The 16,196-nt window shown below is 35.5% G+C and overlaps 1 protein-coding gene across 1 annotated transcript in view; it reads left to right on the plus strand.

The window, feature by feature from the left end:
- LOC127660199 (relaxin receptor 1-like) overlaps positions 1-6,295 on the plus strand; it is a 93,687-nt gene extending 87,392 nt beyond the window's left edge. Inside the window, exons 16-18 of the mRNA XM_052150322.1 lie at positions 1,604-2,014; positions 3,579-3,797; positions 5,985-6,295. Of these exons, the coding sequence (XP_052006282.1) occupies positions 1,604-2,014; positions 3,579-3,797; positions 5,985-6,295 (941 nt within the window). The remainder of the gene's footprint in view (positions 1-1,603; positions 2,015-3,578; positions 3,798-5,984) is intronic.
- Positions 6,296-16,196: the final 9,901 nt, after the last annotated feature.

Below are 16,196 nucleotides of genomic sequence, written 5' to 3' on the forward strand. Positions count from 1 at the left end.
TAAATAAAAACATTATGAACAAGATCCATAGTATTTTTGTAAGTCTCATGTTACTGTTACCATAGGTGGAATCATTTATATTGTAATGTATTCCTCATTTATAAGACACTTTGTATAGATGATTGTAAATGTAGATCTTCTCAGCTATACTAAGAAGCTTTACCATCTATCCATTTCCCTGCAGCGTACCATGTTACGAGCTACACTTGTAAAGGCTGTACTTGTTTACCAAATATCAAAGGCGCCTTTTAAGCAACAGACTGACAGTGTGAGGGCTGCTTTTAGATGGCCAACAGCATTCAGCACTTAAATTTACCTGACCGTACTCACTAAACGCCTCACTTGTCATCCATTTTAAGTCATCCTGTACATTCCACCTGAGTAAACTGACCACTTTTGCACACTTTTTAATTCATATTGCGCACACTATGGTGTAGCTAACCATGGAATGAAAAACAGCTCTTAAATTTCTGTTGTTTGATATGGTTTAAATATGGTGATATCAAAGTTGTGAATTGGGAATTAGCATGCTCCAGAGAGTGCTGCCGTGGGCACATTCAGGTCAGATCGGCAGTGCCTGTTGGAGTGAGTGAATCCCTCACACATGTACATGGAAATCAATTCCTTAGAGTCTCCACTTTGAAGTTCGGCCACTTTTTTATAGGGTAACTAGTCTTGTTTATGGATGAGAATGGCAAGTAGAGCAGTCAGTAATGCCTGCTGGAGAGTAGAGAGCAACAGTGACCACCCACTTTTGTAGCTGCATTGGGTCCAAAAGGACTTCTCTCCAAAATGATTTCAAAACATTCTTCAAAAAAAGAGTTGTAAGTAATGAACCATACCAACCAGCTCTGAGATGTTACAAATCTGAAAACAGACAAAGGTGCAAGACTGTGTACTTTACATTTTTGATGAATAAACCACTCATCCAATGAAGCATTGGGAATTATGTCATTAAATCAGAAACAATGGTACAATAAAAAAACTTATTTATAGTAATTTATTATAAATATAAAGCTCTATTTTTGAAGTGTATTGCAAAATATTCAAATATATACCAATTATAGATATATATAGATATTATACCAACATTTCAGTAGCTGTACCGAAACAGTCAAATTTCTCGATTCTCGATAGCAAAAAAGTGTAATATGCTATTAAACACACTCCTTAAGCCTATTTAACAAAGTTTAATGTATCAGTGTAAATAATAAATGAAAACAATTGCATGTTGCTGAAATAACCATGTCATTTTGTGGTGCTTCTGTGATGATTTCGGCTTACGTGTGGACTTGCAAATGTTAAAGTGTATTGCAGTAATGCGCTATAGTAAAAATGTTTAAATGTCATACGATTGCATTGTGTAAGATACAGGGCTAAATGATAGTGTTTATCAACTGATAAAATGCAGTTTTACTGGTGATTTGTGTGAATGGGAATAAAAGTCATTGTTGTTGTAGTGCCTCTAGTGTTCATTAGACCAGGAAAATGCCTTAATACGAACAACGAGCCACATAAAAAAAAAGGGAAAATGAAAACGTTAATTTAAGAAACCAGTTTGTTTTTATTTGCCTGGCTTACAAGCTCCTTCTTTACTGCATAGGTGCAGATGGTCTGATGGGTGTCTACCTTTTCATGATTGGAGCATATGACCTCAAGTTCCGGGGCGAGTATAACCGCCACGCCCAAGCCTGGATGGACAGTGTATCATGTCAGGTGATTGGATCTCTGGCCATGCTCTCAACTGAGGTTTCAGTGCTGCTCCTCACCTACCTTACGCTGGAGAAATACATCTGCATTGTATATCCGTTCCGCTACCTGACCCCTGGCCGCAGACGAACTGTAACTATTTTGGTGGCCATCTGGATCTTGGGCTTCGTTATTGCTTTCCTGCCTCTGGTCTTTAAAGGAGTGTTCCGAAACTTCTATGGAACCAATGGTGTGTGTTTCCCTTTGCATTCAGAGCAGCCAGAGACTCTTGGCGCACAAATTTACTCCATTGTCATCTTTCTTGGTAAGTAAAACCCAGAAATTTGAAAAGATGTTCTACTAGACACCTTTACAATAAATTAATTAATTAATAATAAAAAATATATATATATATATAATATTATTTATTTTAATTATATGATAATATGCTGTAATATTATAATATATAAAATAATATATATTTAATTAAATAATAAATAAAAGGCACCAATGTAGGCTACTTTCTTGTTTAAAGATTAATTAATATTATGTGAGGAAAATAGTAAGTTTGATATTATAAAGACAGTATGTTGTTTGCACAATTTAAATAATTGGATTTTATATTTTTTGTTGTACCAAAGCCAAAATAAATTATTAATACATTGTATTTTTCATAATTTATTTTTGTATTAAATAGACCACATATATTTTTCTACCCAATTTAAGAGTACTGTTAGATGTACAGTATAAACCTCAGAAATACATTTTAATTCAAATGTATTTGTAGTCATTAGAAAACAGAATGTACTGGAAATAATGTAATAACTTTTTTATAAATGTTTGAAACTTTTTTTCTCCGAAATTATCAGCAGACCACCAAGCACGCCGTTGTGGCCCCCTAAGGGTTCCCGGTGTGAAGTTGGAAACCCCCTGTCCTAGACAATTAAAGTTTTTAAAGGTTTGCCCCAAAATGAAAACTCTGTCATCCTATACTGTTCTGGACTCTCTTTTTCTTGCAATTATAATAAATGGGGACTGGAGCTTTTAAGCTTCAAAAAAGTGCAAAAGCACAATTTAAGTATCAAGTAGTCCATATGACTTTTGTGCTATAGTCTGAAGTCATAAGATATCTTATGTGAGAATCAGGCCAAAAAAAGTCATTATTCACTACTAATTTTAATAATTTGAGGACCACTGTGACTGGATCTGTGAGTTGACCAGATCCACGGGAAATAGATCAGTTGATTCGTGATTGAATAATTCATTAAAAAAAAAAAGATCTGACTCAAAAGAACGATTCATTCTTGCATGGAAAAGAGTGAACAGAACATTCTTAAAAAATCTCCCTTTATGCTCCACTGAAGAGAGAAATTCATCTGGGTTTGATTTGACACTATGGTGAGTAACTGATTACAGAATTTACATTTTTGGGGCGAACTGTTCCTGTTTATGATTGGCGAGGGGCTATTTCAAAAGTTTGCTTTCTTTATCTTTCCATTTTTACAGCAAGCAGATTCATTTTGGATACGTTTGTTACTTGTTATGAACGTTTCTTAAGATTTGAGTGCTCAATTTGTTTGGTATGATAGAGGTCAGATTGAGAGGTCTAAGTATGGATTGGTTGAAATGCACTGGGACCCTATCAATTTTGAGAGAGCACTGAGTCCAGTGCATCCAATCATCTCAACAATATCTTAATCTTTCCTGCCCTGAAAGGTCTTTAAAGTGCATTGACCTTTTCTCAAGCCCAATTCAACACCTGCAAGTTATTTTTGAAAGATTGTACTTGTTTGTGTTTTTTAAATTGGGGTCATCCTTTACATATCATTTTTATCGCTTCATTTAGTATTTTCTATCGTAATGTCAAAAAGATATCCTGTTTCCAATAGGTCTGAATCTGGTGGCTTTTCTCATCATCTTACTGTCTTATGGGAGCATGTTTTACAATATCCAGAGAACAGGGACGCAGACGACCAAATACAGCAACCACATTAAAAAAGAGCTGACGATTGCCAAACGCTTCTTCTCCATTGTGATCACTGATTCGCTGTGCTGGATTCCCATTTTCGTCCTCAAGATTCTGTCACTTATGGAGGTCGAAATTCCTGGTAGGTTTTCCATGGGTACCGGTTAAAGTCTTCAGGGCTATCAGTTTCTTGAAGGGCGAGTCTGATATAGAGCTGAAGCAATCCATTTGTTGATAATTCATCGTTCTATTGCACTTCATTGTAAATGTTTAAGGCATCTAAATAAGGTATTTGTGCATGCAATACTATGAAAAGTTCACTTGATCCCATGATATGTAGATAGAATACCATTATGGTCAATAGACAAAAACATTGAATGACCTTCCCATCTACATAATATTCAACAATGGCTGGACACATTTGTGCCTCTTTGTAGTTTGCTGAACACAAGCAATTAGCTTTGCTTCTGGAACATTTCACTGAAAGATTATGCAAATATTCTGTATGTTTTTGTTCCCATCCTTACTTTTTATAATTATGTTTCGAAAGATTACTAATGGGCACTTTAGAAGTGGCCTGTCTTGTCAAAATTACTTTTCAATCATCAGCTAAAAGTGATGAGATTTCAAATGCAAATCCATAATTTTCTCCTCATTACATATCACTTTCTGCCCTCTTCCTACAATACATTTGTATTGCTTTAACTAACTAACTTTAAGGAGTTCCCAGTTGTATTTTTAAATAATAATACATTTTATCTAAGATGTTTTTATGAAAATTATTTTAGAAATAGACTCAAATTAGAAATATATCCAAATATAGAAAATAGTAAAAATCAACCCAATGTGACCATTGTTGACATCGGATGTAGAGCTATAAATGTATGTTTTTTTTTTTTTTAAGTGACAGCAGAGCAGAGATAATTTGGTCTCTCTCTCTCTCTCTCGTAAGTAGCGTTGGAAATTCTGATTCATTCAAGTGCAACAATTCATACGGACGGTTCATGAAAGGGTGTTTCTGCGACTTTGGCTCCTTTTACACTGTGGATTTCTAGAGAATCTTAACATTTTTCACACTCTCACCATTTTTTTTTTAATTGTATTATTATTATTCTACTAAAAATGTCCAACAGTGAATGTACATAGATTTATATATTCTTATTTGGCAGACATGGGACAATGATAATCAGTAAATAGATTCAGAATTTTTCAAGCAAATTTGTATCTTTAACATGGTTGTAAGTGATTGGATGATGCTGGCTATTACTTTGAATCTGAATTATCTATGCTAATTTCTGATTTAAGTTATGTAATGTCTCAAAAACATGAATAACCAACACTCCTGGAAACATAAACAATTTGATTAAAAAAAGTATGACTTACTATTGCTTGGTATTATTTAAAATGTCACAACTTATTCCTACTTTCCACATACAGTATGTGGACATACATTTTTTGGAAATCTATTTGATCTAAAAAATGTTTCTTAGGGGCTACTACTTGCAAATTTATGTGTGCTCTGGTCTCAGGAGGTTAAAGCAACACTTGTCTTATATTTTATCTCAAGCATGCTCTTCACTGTCACTTTAGTACACTAACCTCGGTCATCATTTTTGAAACATTTATATAAATATTCTTTACAAAAATATATATTGAAATAGTTTGTATGTTTTACTCTTTGTTTGGATTATACATGTATTACATATTTAAAAGTTTTAAATATGTAATAATTTTATTTATAATGGATTTTCCCTGGGACATAAAATTACCTGAAGTTGAAGAAACACCTGTAACTGAACAGATTCAAAAAAATGATTCACCGAATTGAGCCTCCGCTCTGTATTTTACGTCTTCTTTTATATAGCTTTTATAATTCTTTAAATTCTGAGCAGCTTTTTACATGGTGTATGTAGTTTTTCCAACACTCAATATGTTGGCAAGCACAAGTTTGATTTTAGTCAGCCTGAAACAATCATTTGACTTTAAAATGACATGTATATATTTAAATCCAACTGAAATGGTACCAGTCTGATTTTTTGCAAAGTCGGACTAACATACCTAGATTGCCATTGTACCTCAGCTCCATTCAGCATGTGTACACGTTAATCAGACTTCAAATGGCCTCGGCATTGTGCTCATGTTCCAAAAGAAAGCGCTGGCACACAATGTGCATTAAACACTTCCTAATCTGTCATCCTTCATGTGGCCTGATTAAAATGTGCACGTAAACAAGACTGACTTTTGCATTTTAGGGGAAAATATAAAGACATTTAAGAGATCTCATTTGTTATTTTTCTTTCATTTGGGTTGTCAAATGACCCATCTGCAGGAACCATCAGTTCATGGGTCGTTATCTTCATTCTGCCAATCAACAGTGCTTTAAACCCAATTTTGTACACTCTGACCACACGGCCCTTTAAAGAGACACTGCTGCAGGTGTGGTCCAACTACAGACAGCAGAGACCTCTCCTCAGCAGTCATCCAGCGCATTTGCCTTCATTTACATGGCAGGAAATGTGGCCACTTCAGGAAAACAGCCAAGCACTCTGCTCACCTGACTACCTTGCACACCCATCCGAAATGTCCAGTGCCTTTGGCACAACCCAGTTACTGCATGTTAAAGGGTCGAATGGGACTTGAGGGGTCTGATGGGGTCCAGCCATACACCTCACCTCATGCCTCATAGCCAGGGGCTCATTCTGACAAGGCATACATTTTTTTGTAAGTTTGTTGATGTTTACAAGCATAACCTCACTCAAAGCAGGGATAATAATTAGAGCCGGGTGTTATGATGGTATATACTGTGCATCTGTATAAATGTGTCAACCGGAAGAGGTTTCGCTATACCATTTAAACTACGATAGATATATCCAAGCGGCTATCAGTCGGCAGGACTGCTTAGTTATTTACACATGACAGCAAAGAAAAAACATAGATTAAAGTGAAAATACAGAGAAGGATGTGTCCCAAACAAGTTGTTTATGGCTGCCAAGCAACAAAGCAACTTGCTATCAACTTGTCGCATCAGTTGATTTCACGTCTGAGTCAGAACTATCCATTTTATAATTATTATTTTATTAATATTTTTTTTACTGTTTTGAGTCTTTGGGTTGTAATCTCAAGTGTTACATAATGTGAAGCTATTTTTGCACTGATGGCAGACGTATCATTCATTTTTAATTAACAAATGTATCTGTTAGTTTGTCCCCATCTAGTCTCATATAAAAAGAGAAACTAATCAAATGAGATGAAGTACCTTTCATTTGGAAAGCATTTAATTCACAGAATTTTTCCAAAAATAGGAATTACCACATATCAGGGCCATCATTAGGGTGGTGCAACTGCACCAGCAACCCTAACCCCCACCCCGTAGGAAAGAATGGACAAAACGAAATACATTTTTGTGGTAATCAACATTATGCCACAAATGCTGTCAGTTAAGCTTATCTTGTGATGAACCAGGATTATTCTTTTAGCCATTTTTTTTCTTAGCATTACTAGCCAAAATTGTTATAAAGTGACATATTCCGTTACTGTGACATAAAATTACTCATTATGTGATATAAGATTTTGGTCAAAGTGACCACCCTAATAATAATGATTCACAGTAAGAATGCTTGTGTGTGCGTGTATGCGTGCGTGCGTGTGTGTGTGTGTGTGAGAGAGAGAGAGAGAGAGAGAGACAACAAGAGTAAGAGATATAAAAAGAGAAACAGACATCACAGTTTTTAATAATGTGTTTCACTGTATTGATAAGCAATCACTTTGTTTACAGTTAGACTCCTTCACAGGGTCTTAAACAGGAGAGACAGTAAAGATATGGTTAGATAATAAAAGTGTTTACTTGCTGTTTTACCGAGCCTGATCATGAAAATTAGAGGAATGCAGCAACATTTTTCCAAAATAAAATTACATGGCTAGTACAGGTATTGTGCCATTTCCATGGTGAAATGTCCACTGTGTGGCGTTAAAAGAGAGTTACATTTTTACCAAAACAGATGAGGTTTTTAAGGTTAATGCTCTATCATCAACAAAACCAATCTTCCTACCCTAAACCTTAAACCTAAACCTAACCGATAGTTTCATAAAAAAGCAAATGTGAGATGATATACGCAATAGCTGAAGCAACCACGTCATTTTGTGGTGACACTTTTGTCTAATATGTTTACGTGTGCTCTTCAGGACTCGTGCCCCGATCCTTTGCATCACAAGGGCAATGCTCTATCTGTTGAGCTGCTGTGCAATTTGCAAACAAATGTAAATGTAGTTTGTAATGCAAACATTAAAATGTATCACCTTACCAAGGGTTGGAAATGAGTTACTCTGTGGCAGGGTAGATTTACAACTTTCAGTATTCATCACCAATAATATGTAAGAATTGTATAAAGGAATTAGTTGAGGAAACTTGGCCATGCTCGACCACTATTATATGAAGGATATATGACAAATAATCAGATTCGAAATCTGAATAAAAATCATCCACCATTAAATATGTAATACAATGGGGTCGTTGTATCTGCTCACAATTTATATGTAAGGAATATTAGCTCAAGAAGGGAATTTTGATTCATTCTGGGAATATTGAAAGAATTAAGGTGTATGCCTAATCACTTGGCCACGCAGAGTTGATATGACACACCTGTTAACTCTTTAGAACAGGGGGCGGCAACATTTTTACATGATGTGCCGTTTTTGTTTTATTTTTCTGGTCAATGGCTGAAGTTTTTCGCACCTGTATTCCAATCTACATCTTGATGTAATCCTTCCTTATGATCACTCAGCGTGTTTTCTTCAGCTGAATATGAGGATAAACACTATTAAAGTGTGACTAGTCTCATGTTGCGTGTGCAAGCCATTCGCGCATCACAAGCCGATCAACTATTTAGCCCATTTCTGTGAACTGCACCTACAAAATCCTAAAAATTGATTTCCAGGTTTACATTATATGTTCAATAGACTCACGATGTGGTTTTATGTTTTCACTTGTAATCGTTTAATTAATCGGATTAAGGAGGGTGTACCTGTGTGCTGGGTTGAAAATCTCAAGGAATAATAGTGGTGTTTTCCTTATTACTTCATGTGTTGTTCTTAAAGCAATGAATCAAAGAATGTAGGCTGTCATCTGCTGGTACGTTTACCCACGCGATTAACCAGAAGTGAAGCGCTGCTCATGATGTGCGAATGGCTTGCACATGCTGCATGAGTCTGTTGGGTATACTGCATTTTCATCACATTGTTTAGCCTCACATTCAGCTCATGAAATCATGCTGCGTGATCATGAGGAAGGATTAAATCAAGATGTAGATTGGAATGCAGGTGTGGCATTTCATATAAATAAAATAGTTTGCTCCTTTATAGCCGTTGCTTGCGTGCTAGTGATTAACCCTCTGCATGCCAATGCTGGTATGCATGCCACAGGTTGCCAGCCCTTGCTTTAGAGTAACACTATTCTCATGGCCATTGAAAATACTATCACTAATATGTTGAAATATTGTTCGAGCACATAGCGTAGACCTTTAAGAATCAATTAACGAGATTATCATAGATACCACAGTCAGTACCCCCTTTGAATACAAACAAGACTTTATTTCTAAACTACAACATCAACTAACTAACACACATAGACAAACATAAAACAGGTTGTTGAGTGAGATGTAACAGAAGGTGAAGGGAAATGTAACAGAGAAAGTTTAATTGATGCAATCTATAGACCATGCCCTAAACCCTCAATACTTCATGTAGTATACCTCAATTTGCAATCGGGTTACCCAAAGTATTTAAATAAAACACCAGCACTTTCTAGCAAAAGTCTGGAGGTGTACTTGCTTTCGCTGTGTTTCAATGCATTGCTTTGGTTCCATACATTTTTGGATGCCAGATAGTTTAGTGCTGGAATGATCAGGCAGGGCTTTGAAGCTAGGCTTCCCGCAAAGGAGACTCGCAACTCTCCGTCACGTGTGTGGGTCGAAGTGCAGAGAGGAGAACCCCACAAAAGGGAAGAGGCTGGTCCTTTAATCCCTTTGGGTTGTTCACACCCCAAAGAGGCTTTAGGCCTTAGGATAAGACTCTTAATCATATTTAAAAAAAATAAACAATTATAACATCAAAATTAATTCACCCATTGCTCTCCAAATGTAAAAGCAAACTCTTACATACCAGACATGATGCATTTGTTCTATAGTTAACTATTTCAACATGGATAATAAAGGATTAATATTCATAATCACCCATTTCTTAGTTATAAAAGTGATTACAAGTCACTACACATAATTTAAAGGAAACAGCAGGCTATAATCATATGTGTAAGATAAATTTGTACAATAAAAAATAGACTGTGCATTGTGCAGTGTAGCATAATGAATCATATAGTTATAGTTATATATTTTTAGCTGCTGTTTGCAGGAAAATTATCACAATGTCTCGTGATCTCCTATGGGTTTTAATTTTAAGTATAGCAAACTGGTCCAAGAACAAAGAAGCCTTAGTCTAGGATTCTGTGCTTTCCATTGCAATCTTGAGGGCTTCTTGGGAGAGTCTCTTGCAGATGGTCGAGATGGCCATGTCATGTGATGACCATTAAATATGAGGGTATTTCCTAAATTATAACATGATTGAGGATGGGTGTGAAGGAAGTTTATGTGATATCTTGAAAAGCTTCCTTTATTCAGATGATATTTGAGAATAAACAGATGTGCATTCTTACACAAGGTTGAGAGTCTTTAAATTGATGACGTTGAGGAATTTTGGGGTGTATGAGGTTTCCTGTGTTTTTATAGCCTGGAAGAAAATATCTGTTTAATTCCTGGATTCAAGTCAATATTCTGCCCATAACATCCTATACAAGTCATGCACTATAATGTAAGTGTTTTGATGTTATAAGATAGCATTGGATAAGGAACAGGGCAACAAGTGTTTAGAAGTGTTAATCTGCTGTTTTACTCGTAGCAGCCGTGTGGCTCTCTCTCTCTCCCGAACTGCCGCGTCCTGCTGCATTTATCCCTCTCCTCGGCTGATTAGCCTCGCTCTCCTCCTTGTCACACTTTGGTGTAGAAAACGTGATTCTATGAAACCAGTTTGATTTTATCATCAGTCATGTGTTTGACTTTTGCCTGTGTTTTTTGTATTGATTTTTTGTTTTTTCGGTGTTAGTACTGGCATGCATCTTTTCAGTGTTTAAGGTGTGAAAAACGTTTGTTTGTTTGTTTTTTTGTCATTAAAATGTGCATGTTAATAACTGCTGCTGTTTGTACACAATGTAAATATATATTGTATAGAATTGTGTTTTACCTGAAGGTAAACTGGTCACAGTTCACCATTCCCTATCTATATGGTGTATGGTATATTTTAGAAGAATATCTCAGCTCATACAATGCAAGTAAATGGGTGCCAACATTATGAAGCTCCAAAAGGCAGCATAAAAGTAATCCATATGACTCCAGTGGGTAAATCAATGTCTTCAGAAGTGATATGATAGGTGTGGTTGAGAAACAGATCAACATTTAAGTCCATTTTTACTATAAATTCTCCTCCCTGCTCAGTCAATCTCCACTTCTTGTGTTTTTGGTGATTCACACTCTTCACGCATACACCCCCTAATGGCAGGCTGGCAGGGAGAAGAATTTGTAGCAATTCTCATATCACTTCTGAAGATATGGGTTTAACCACTGGAGTCTTATGGATTACTTTTATACTGCCTTTGTGTGATTTCTGGAGTTGTATTGTAAGGCCCTGCAGAGATGAGATATTCTTCTAAAAATCTTTGTGTTCTGCCGTAAAAGAAAGTCATACACATCTGGGATGGCATGATGGTGAGTAAATGATGAGATGCTTTTCATTTTTGGGTGAATATTCCTTAAACAGTATTTTATACATATTAAATAAAAGTTAAACAATTATGGAACACAAAACAAGTAAAGAAACAGCAAAAATATAAAAGCTTGCATACAAGAATATAAATATAAACATTGTTTTTGGCCAACTGAAATGAGTAAATTACAATATATAAAATATGTGACATTTATAAAAAAAAATATTCTTGTCCCAAGAACATAGTTCAACCTTTGAGTTAAAATCTACCTTCAATATATAGTTGAACCTTATCCTAAAGGTGTTCACTTGTTTACCCAATAACTATTATAAAAATATGCTGATGTTTAAATTGTAGTTTGGATGTTAGAATTAAAAAAAATTATATTATATGTTTACAAATTATACTTATAAATTATAAATATGTTTATATATAAAGACCATTTTTAAAACCTGACATACACAATAAATGTGGCTGAAATATAGCCCTTGTGACAATCTCCCAGTGTGACAACTAACCCCGGTCTCCCCTATAAAGATGTAGCCACAAAGACCACTCGATTTACATGATAAATGAGTCCCTCTCTGAGCTGTCCAATTTTGAAGAGCAAAAGCTTTTATGATGGATGACTCACCATTGAGGGTACAAAGCTTTGGCGACACTATTGAAAGAGTCGTCACCTAACAAATGACCAATTAGTGTAACTCACCCAGTGCTGCTCTCTTACATATGAAAGTGTTTAATTTATGTATATGATATTGAAGTATGTTTTCTTATCTAGTTCTATCAAATGCAGAGGGTATTTTCATGTCCTGTTCTTCTGTTTTTGTGACAATACTACAAATCATTCACAGAGCTTATCTTTAATTTTATGAATGTTATGATGACAAAATAAAATACACATTTAAAAAATATATATGTTTGATCTTTCAGTGTTTGAATCCAATGCTTCTCAAATGCTTCTGTGAAGGTGTTGTTGCTGCTTCACGCCAAACACACCTGTGCTGATTCATTTAGGTGAAAGTTCTGCATGATCAACAGGCATGAGAATGTGATGTGCTATAGGTGTCAAACATGACATATAGGAATATGATTCACTATTGTCCGTACAGTGATAACCAATATGTTATTCACTGATCATCGTTACACACAGTTAATAATAATAGGTGATGATTAAGGTTTACATATGATGAATAGAACGTATGAATATAGTGTCTATGCTTGTAATTTTGGACTGATCCACATGCCATGAAGATAATTGATCTTTTGTTTTTTAAATGAACTTTTAACATTTCTATTCAACAACGTGTAATAGAACGTGTGCACCTATCACACTCTCGGTGATAGGTACGTTTTATCTAATCACATATAGTGTCTTAAAAATTTACATTTAAACTAAGTGGCTAACAAATAATACAAATTGATGGAATACCTTAGAAATGTGACCTACCCTAGAATAGAAAAGTACTGATCATGTACTGACAGACAGACACAGACAGACTAGTCTGTACCCTGCTGCACATACAATTAAGTGTTCTTGACATTTTGCCCCAATTATAGGTGAACCTCACAAAACCTGTCAAGAACATGTCCAGGTTGTATTTCACTCTAAAATCAAAAGAAAGAAGATGTTATATTTTGTTGACAGAAAATTGAGCCCATATTTTAGAACAATTAAGATTTACAGGATTCTTTTTGTTTTGTTTTGTTTTTTTTAGTTTGTTTGTTTGTTTGTTTTTGCATAGTAATGCATTATAAAATAATAATAACAACAAAAACAACATATCAATAACATTAAAAAAATGATTCTCATTGTTGTAATGGTGCATAAAAATTAAAAAGTAAAATATATATTTATTTGAAATGGCAAGGATACTGCCAGGCCAAAGTTGCCGTTTGGATTTAAATAAGCATATACTTATGATCTTATGATTGGATATTTATTGCAGTGATTAATATGTTTCAGCTGTCAACAATTCTTTTAACCCTAACTGATGCACTGTGTAGCTTCTCATTTCTTAAGCAACCATGTCAGAAGACGTATCCCGTGGTCGTGGAAAAGATGTTACTGTGTTTCGGAATGGGCAAATTATTGGCCTGCATTAAGCAAAGAACACTAAGGAGATTGCTGTAATCACTGGAATTGGGTTAAGAACTGTCCAACGCATTATTAAAGCCTGGAAGGATAGTGGTGATCTGTCAGCTTTGCAGAAGAAATGTGGTCAGAAAAAATCTTGAATGATAGTGATCGGAGATTAATTAAAGTCACATCATTAAAATTCGACAGTATAACTCACGGCTATGTTTAATAGTGACAGTAAGAGCATTTTCACATGCACAATTCGACAAGGATTGGGACTAAACAGCTGTGTGGCAACAAGAAACCAACTTTTTAGTGCGGTTAATTGGAAAAAATGACTCATAGTGCCCACTGTACAAGCCTCTAGACGCAGTGTTATGATCTGGGATTGCTTCAATAGGTAAGGACTAGGCTCAGGAATGTTATCGGCAACAAAATTAAGTCAGCTGACTACCTAAATGTACTGAATGACCAGGTTATCTCATCAATGGATTTTTTACTTCCCTGACAGCTTGGGCATATTCCAGGACGACAATGCCAAGATTCATCAGGCTCAAATTGCGAAAGAGTGGTTCAGGGAGCATGAGGAATTATTTTCACTCACGAATTTCCCACCAAAGTGTCCTGACCTTAACCTTGGGATGTGCTGGAGAACACTTTATGGAGTGGTTTGACTCTCCCGTCATCAACACAAGAGCTCAGCCAAAAATGTATGCAACTCTGGACGGAAATAAATATTGACGTTGACGTTGCATAAGGTTGTCGAAACAATGCCACTCCACAGATTTAATATTAGCAAACTATAGTTTTGGCAAGTCATTCTCGACATCTACTTTTTGCATGACACAAGTAATTTTTCCAACAATTGTTTACAGACAGATTGTTTCACATTTAATTGACTGTATCACAATTCCAGTGTGTCAGAAGTTTGCATCCACTAAGTTAAATGTGTCTTTAAGCAGCTTGGAACATTCCAGAAAATGATGTCAAGCCTTTAGACAATTAGCCTATTAGCATCTGATAGGTGGTGAACTGAATTGGAGGTGTACCTGTGGATGTATTTTAAGGCTTGTGTTCAAACTCAGTGCTGCTTTGCTTGACATCATGCGAAAATCAAAAGAAATCAGCCAAGAAAAATTGTGGAACTCCGCAAGTCTGGTTCATCATTGGGAGCAATTTCCAAATGCCTGAAGGTACCACATTCATCTGTACAAACAATAGTATGCAAGTATAAACACCATGGGACCATGCAGCCATCATACCACTCAGAAAGGAGAGTCAGACTACGGCTTGTAAGTGCACATGGGGACAAAAATGTTACTTTTTGGAGAACTTCCATCTGGCTTGCAATCGAAGAACACCATCCCACCCGTGAAGCATGGGAGTGGCAGCATCATGTTGTGGGGGTGCTTTGCTGCTGGAGGAACTGGTGCACTTCACAAAATAGATGACATCATGAGGAAGGAAAATTATGTGTATATATTGAATCAACATCTCAAGACATCAGCCTTGTAGTTAAAGCTTGGTCGCAAATGGGTCTTCCAAATGGACAATGACCCCAAGCACACCTCCAAAGTTGTGGAAAATGGCTTCAGCACAACAAAGTCAAGGTATTGGAGTTGACATCACAAAGTCTTGACCTCAATCCGGCAGAAAATGTATGAGCAGAACTGAAAAAGCATGTGCAAGCAAGGAGGCCTACAAGACTGTCTCAGTTACACCAGTTCTGTCTGGAGGAATGGGCCAAAATTCCAGCAACTTATTGAGAGAAGCTTGTGGAAGGCTACCCAAAATGTTTGTCTCAAGTTAAACAATTTAAAGGCAATGATACCAAATACTAACAAAGTGTATCTATACTGATCCACTGAGAATGTGATGAAAGAAATAAAAGCTGAAATAAATAATTCTCTACTATTATTCTGATATTTCACATTCTTAAAATAAAGTAGTGATCCTAACTGACCTAGACAGGGAATGGTTTCTACGATTATATGTCAGAAATTGTGAAAAACTTAAATGTATTTGTCTACAAGTATGTATGTAAACTTCTGACTTCAACTGTATTAAGAGTATGCAACTTTTTTGTTTTGTTTTTTGGCCATTTATTTAGACATCATGGTAGTGTTTTTGTATTGCCAATTTATTCTGATAAAAATGTAAAAAAAAAAAACTACCACAGTAAGGAGACTCAACAGTGAGAATAATGAGAATTGAGTTTGATTATCATAAAAAGTCACACAATGTATATACATTGTGCATGCATGCATACACACACACACACACACACACACACGCACACACATCTACAGTAAGAAAAATACATCCATATACATACATATCATGGAATAATAAAAGAACAAACTTCTATACATGCTGCTTCTTTTGGTGAAACCACAGCAAGTTCAATGTCTATGACACATGGCATATACTCTGTGTGTGTGTGTGGTAACACTTTACAATAAGGTTCCATTTGTTAACATTAGTTAACAACATTAGTTAACATGAACTACCAATGAAACACTTATTAAGCATTTATTAATCTTAGTTAACTTCAACATATACTAATACCGTTTTAAAATCAAAAGTTGTATTAGTTAACATTAGTTAATGCACAATGAACTAACAATGAACAATTCTATTTTTATTTGCTAACA

This window comes from Xyrauchen texanus, chromosome 19 (genome assembly GCF_025860055.1).
Source record: "Xyrauchen texanus isolate HMW12.3.18 chromosome 19, RBS_HiC_50CHRs, whole genome shotgun sequence".
Taxonomy (NCBI): Eukaryota; Metazoa; Chordata; class Actinopteri; order Cypriniformes; family Catostomidae; genus Xyrauchen; species Xyrauchen texanus.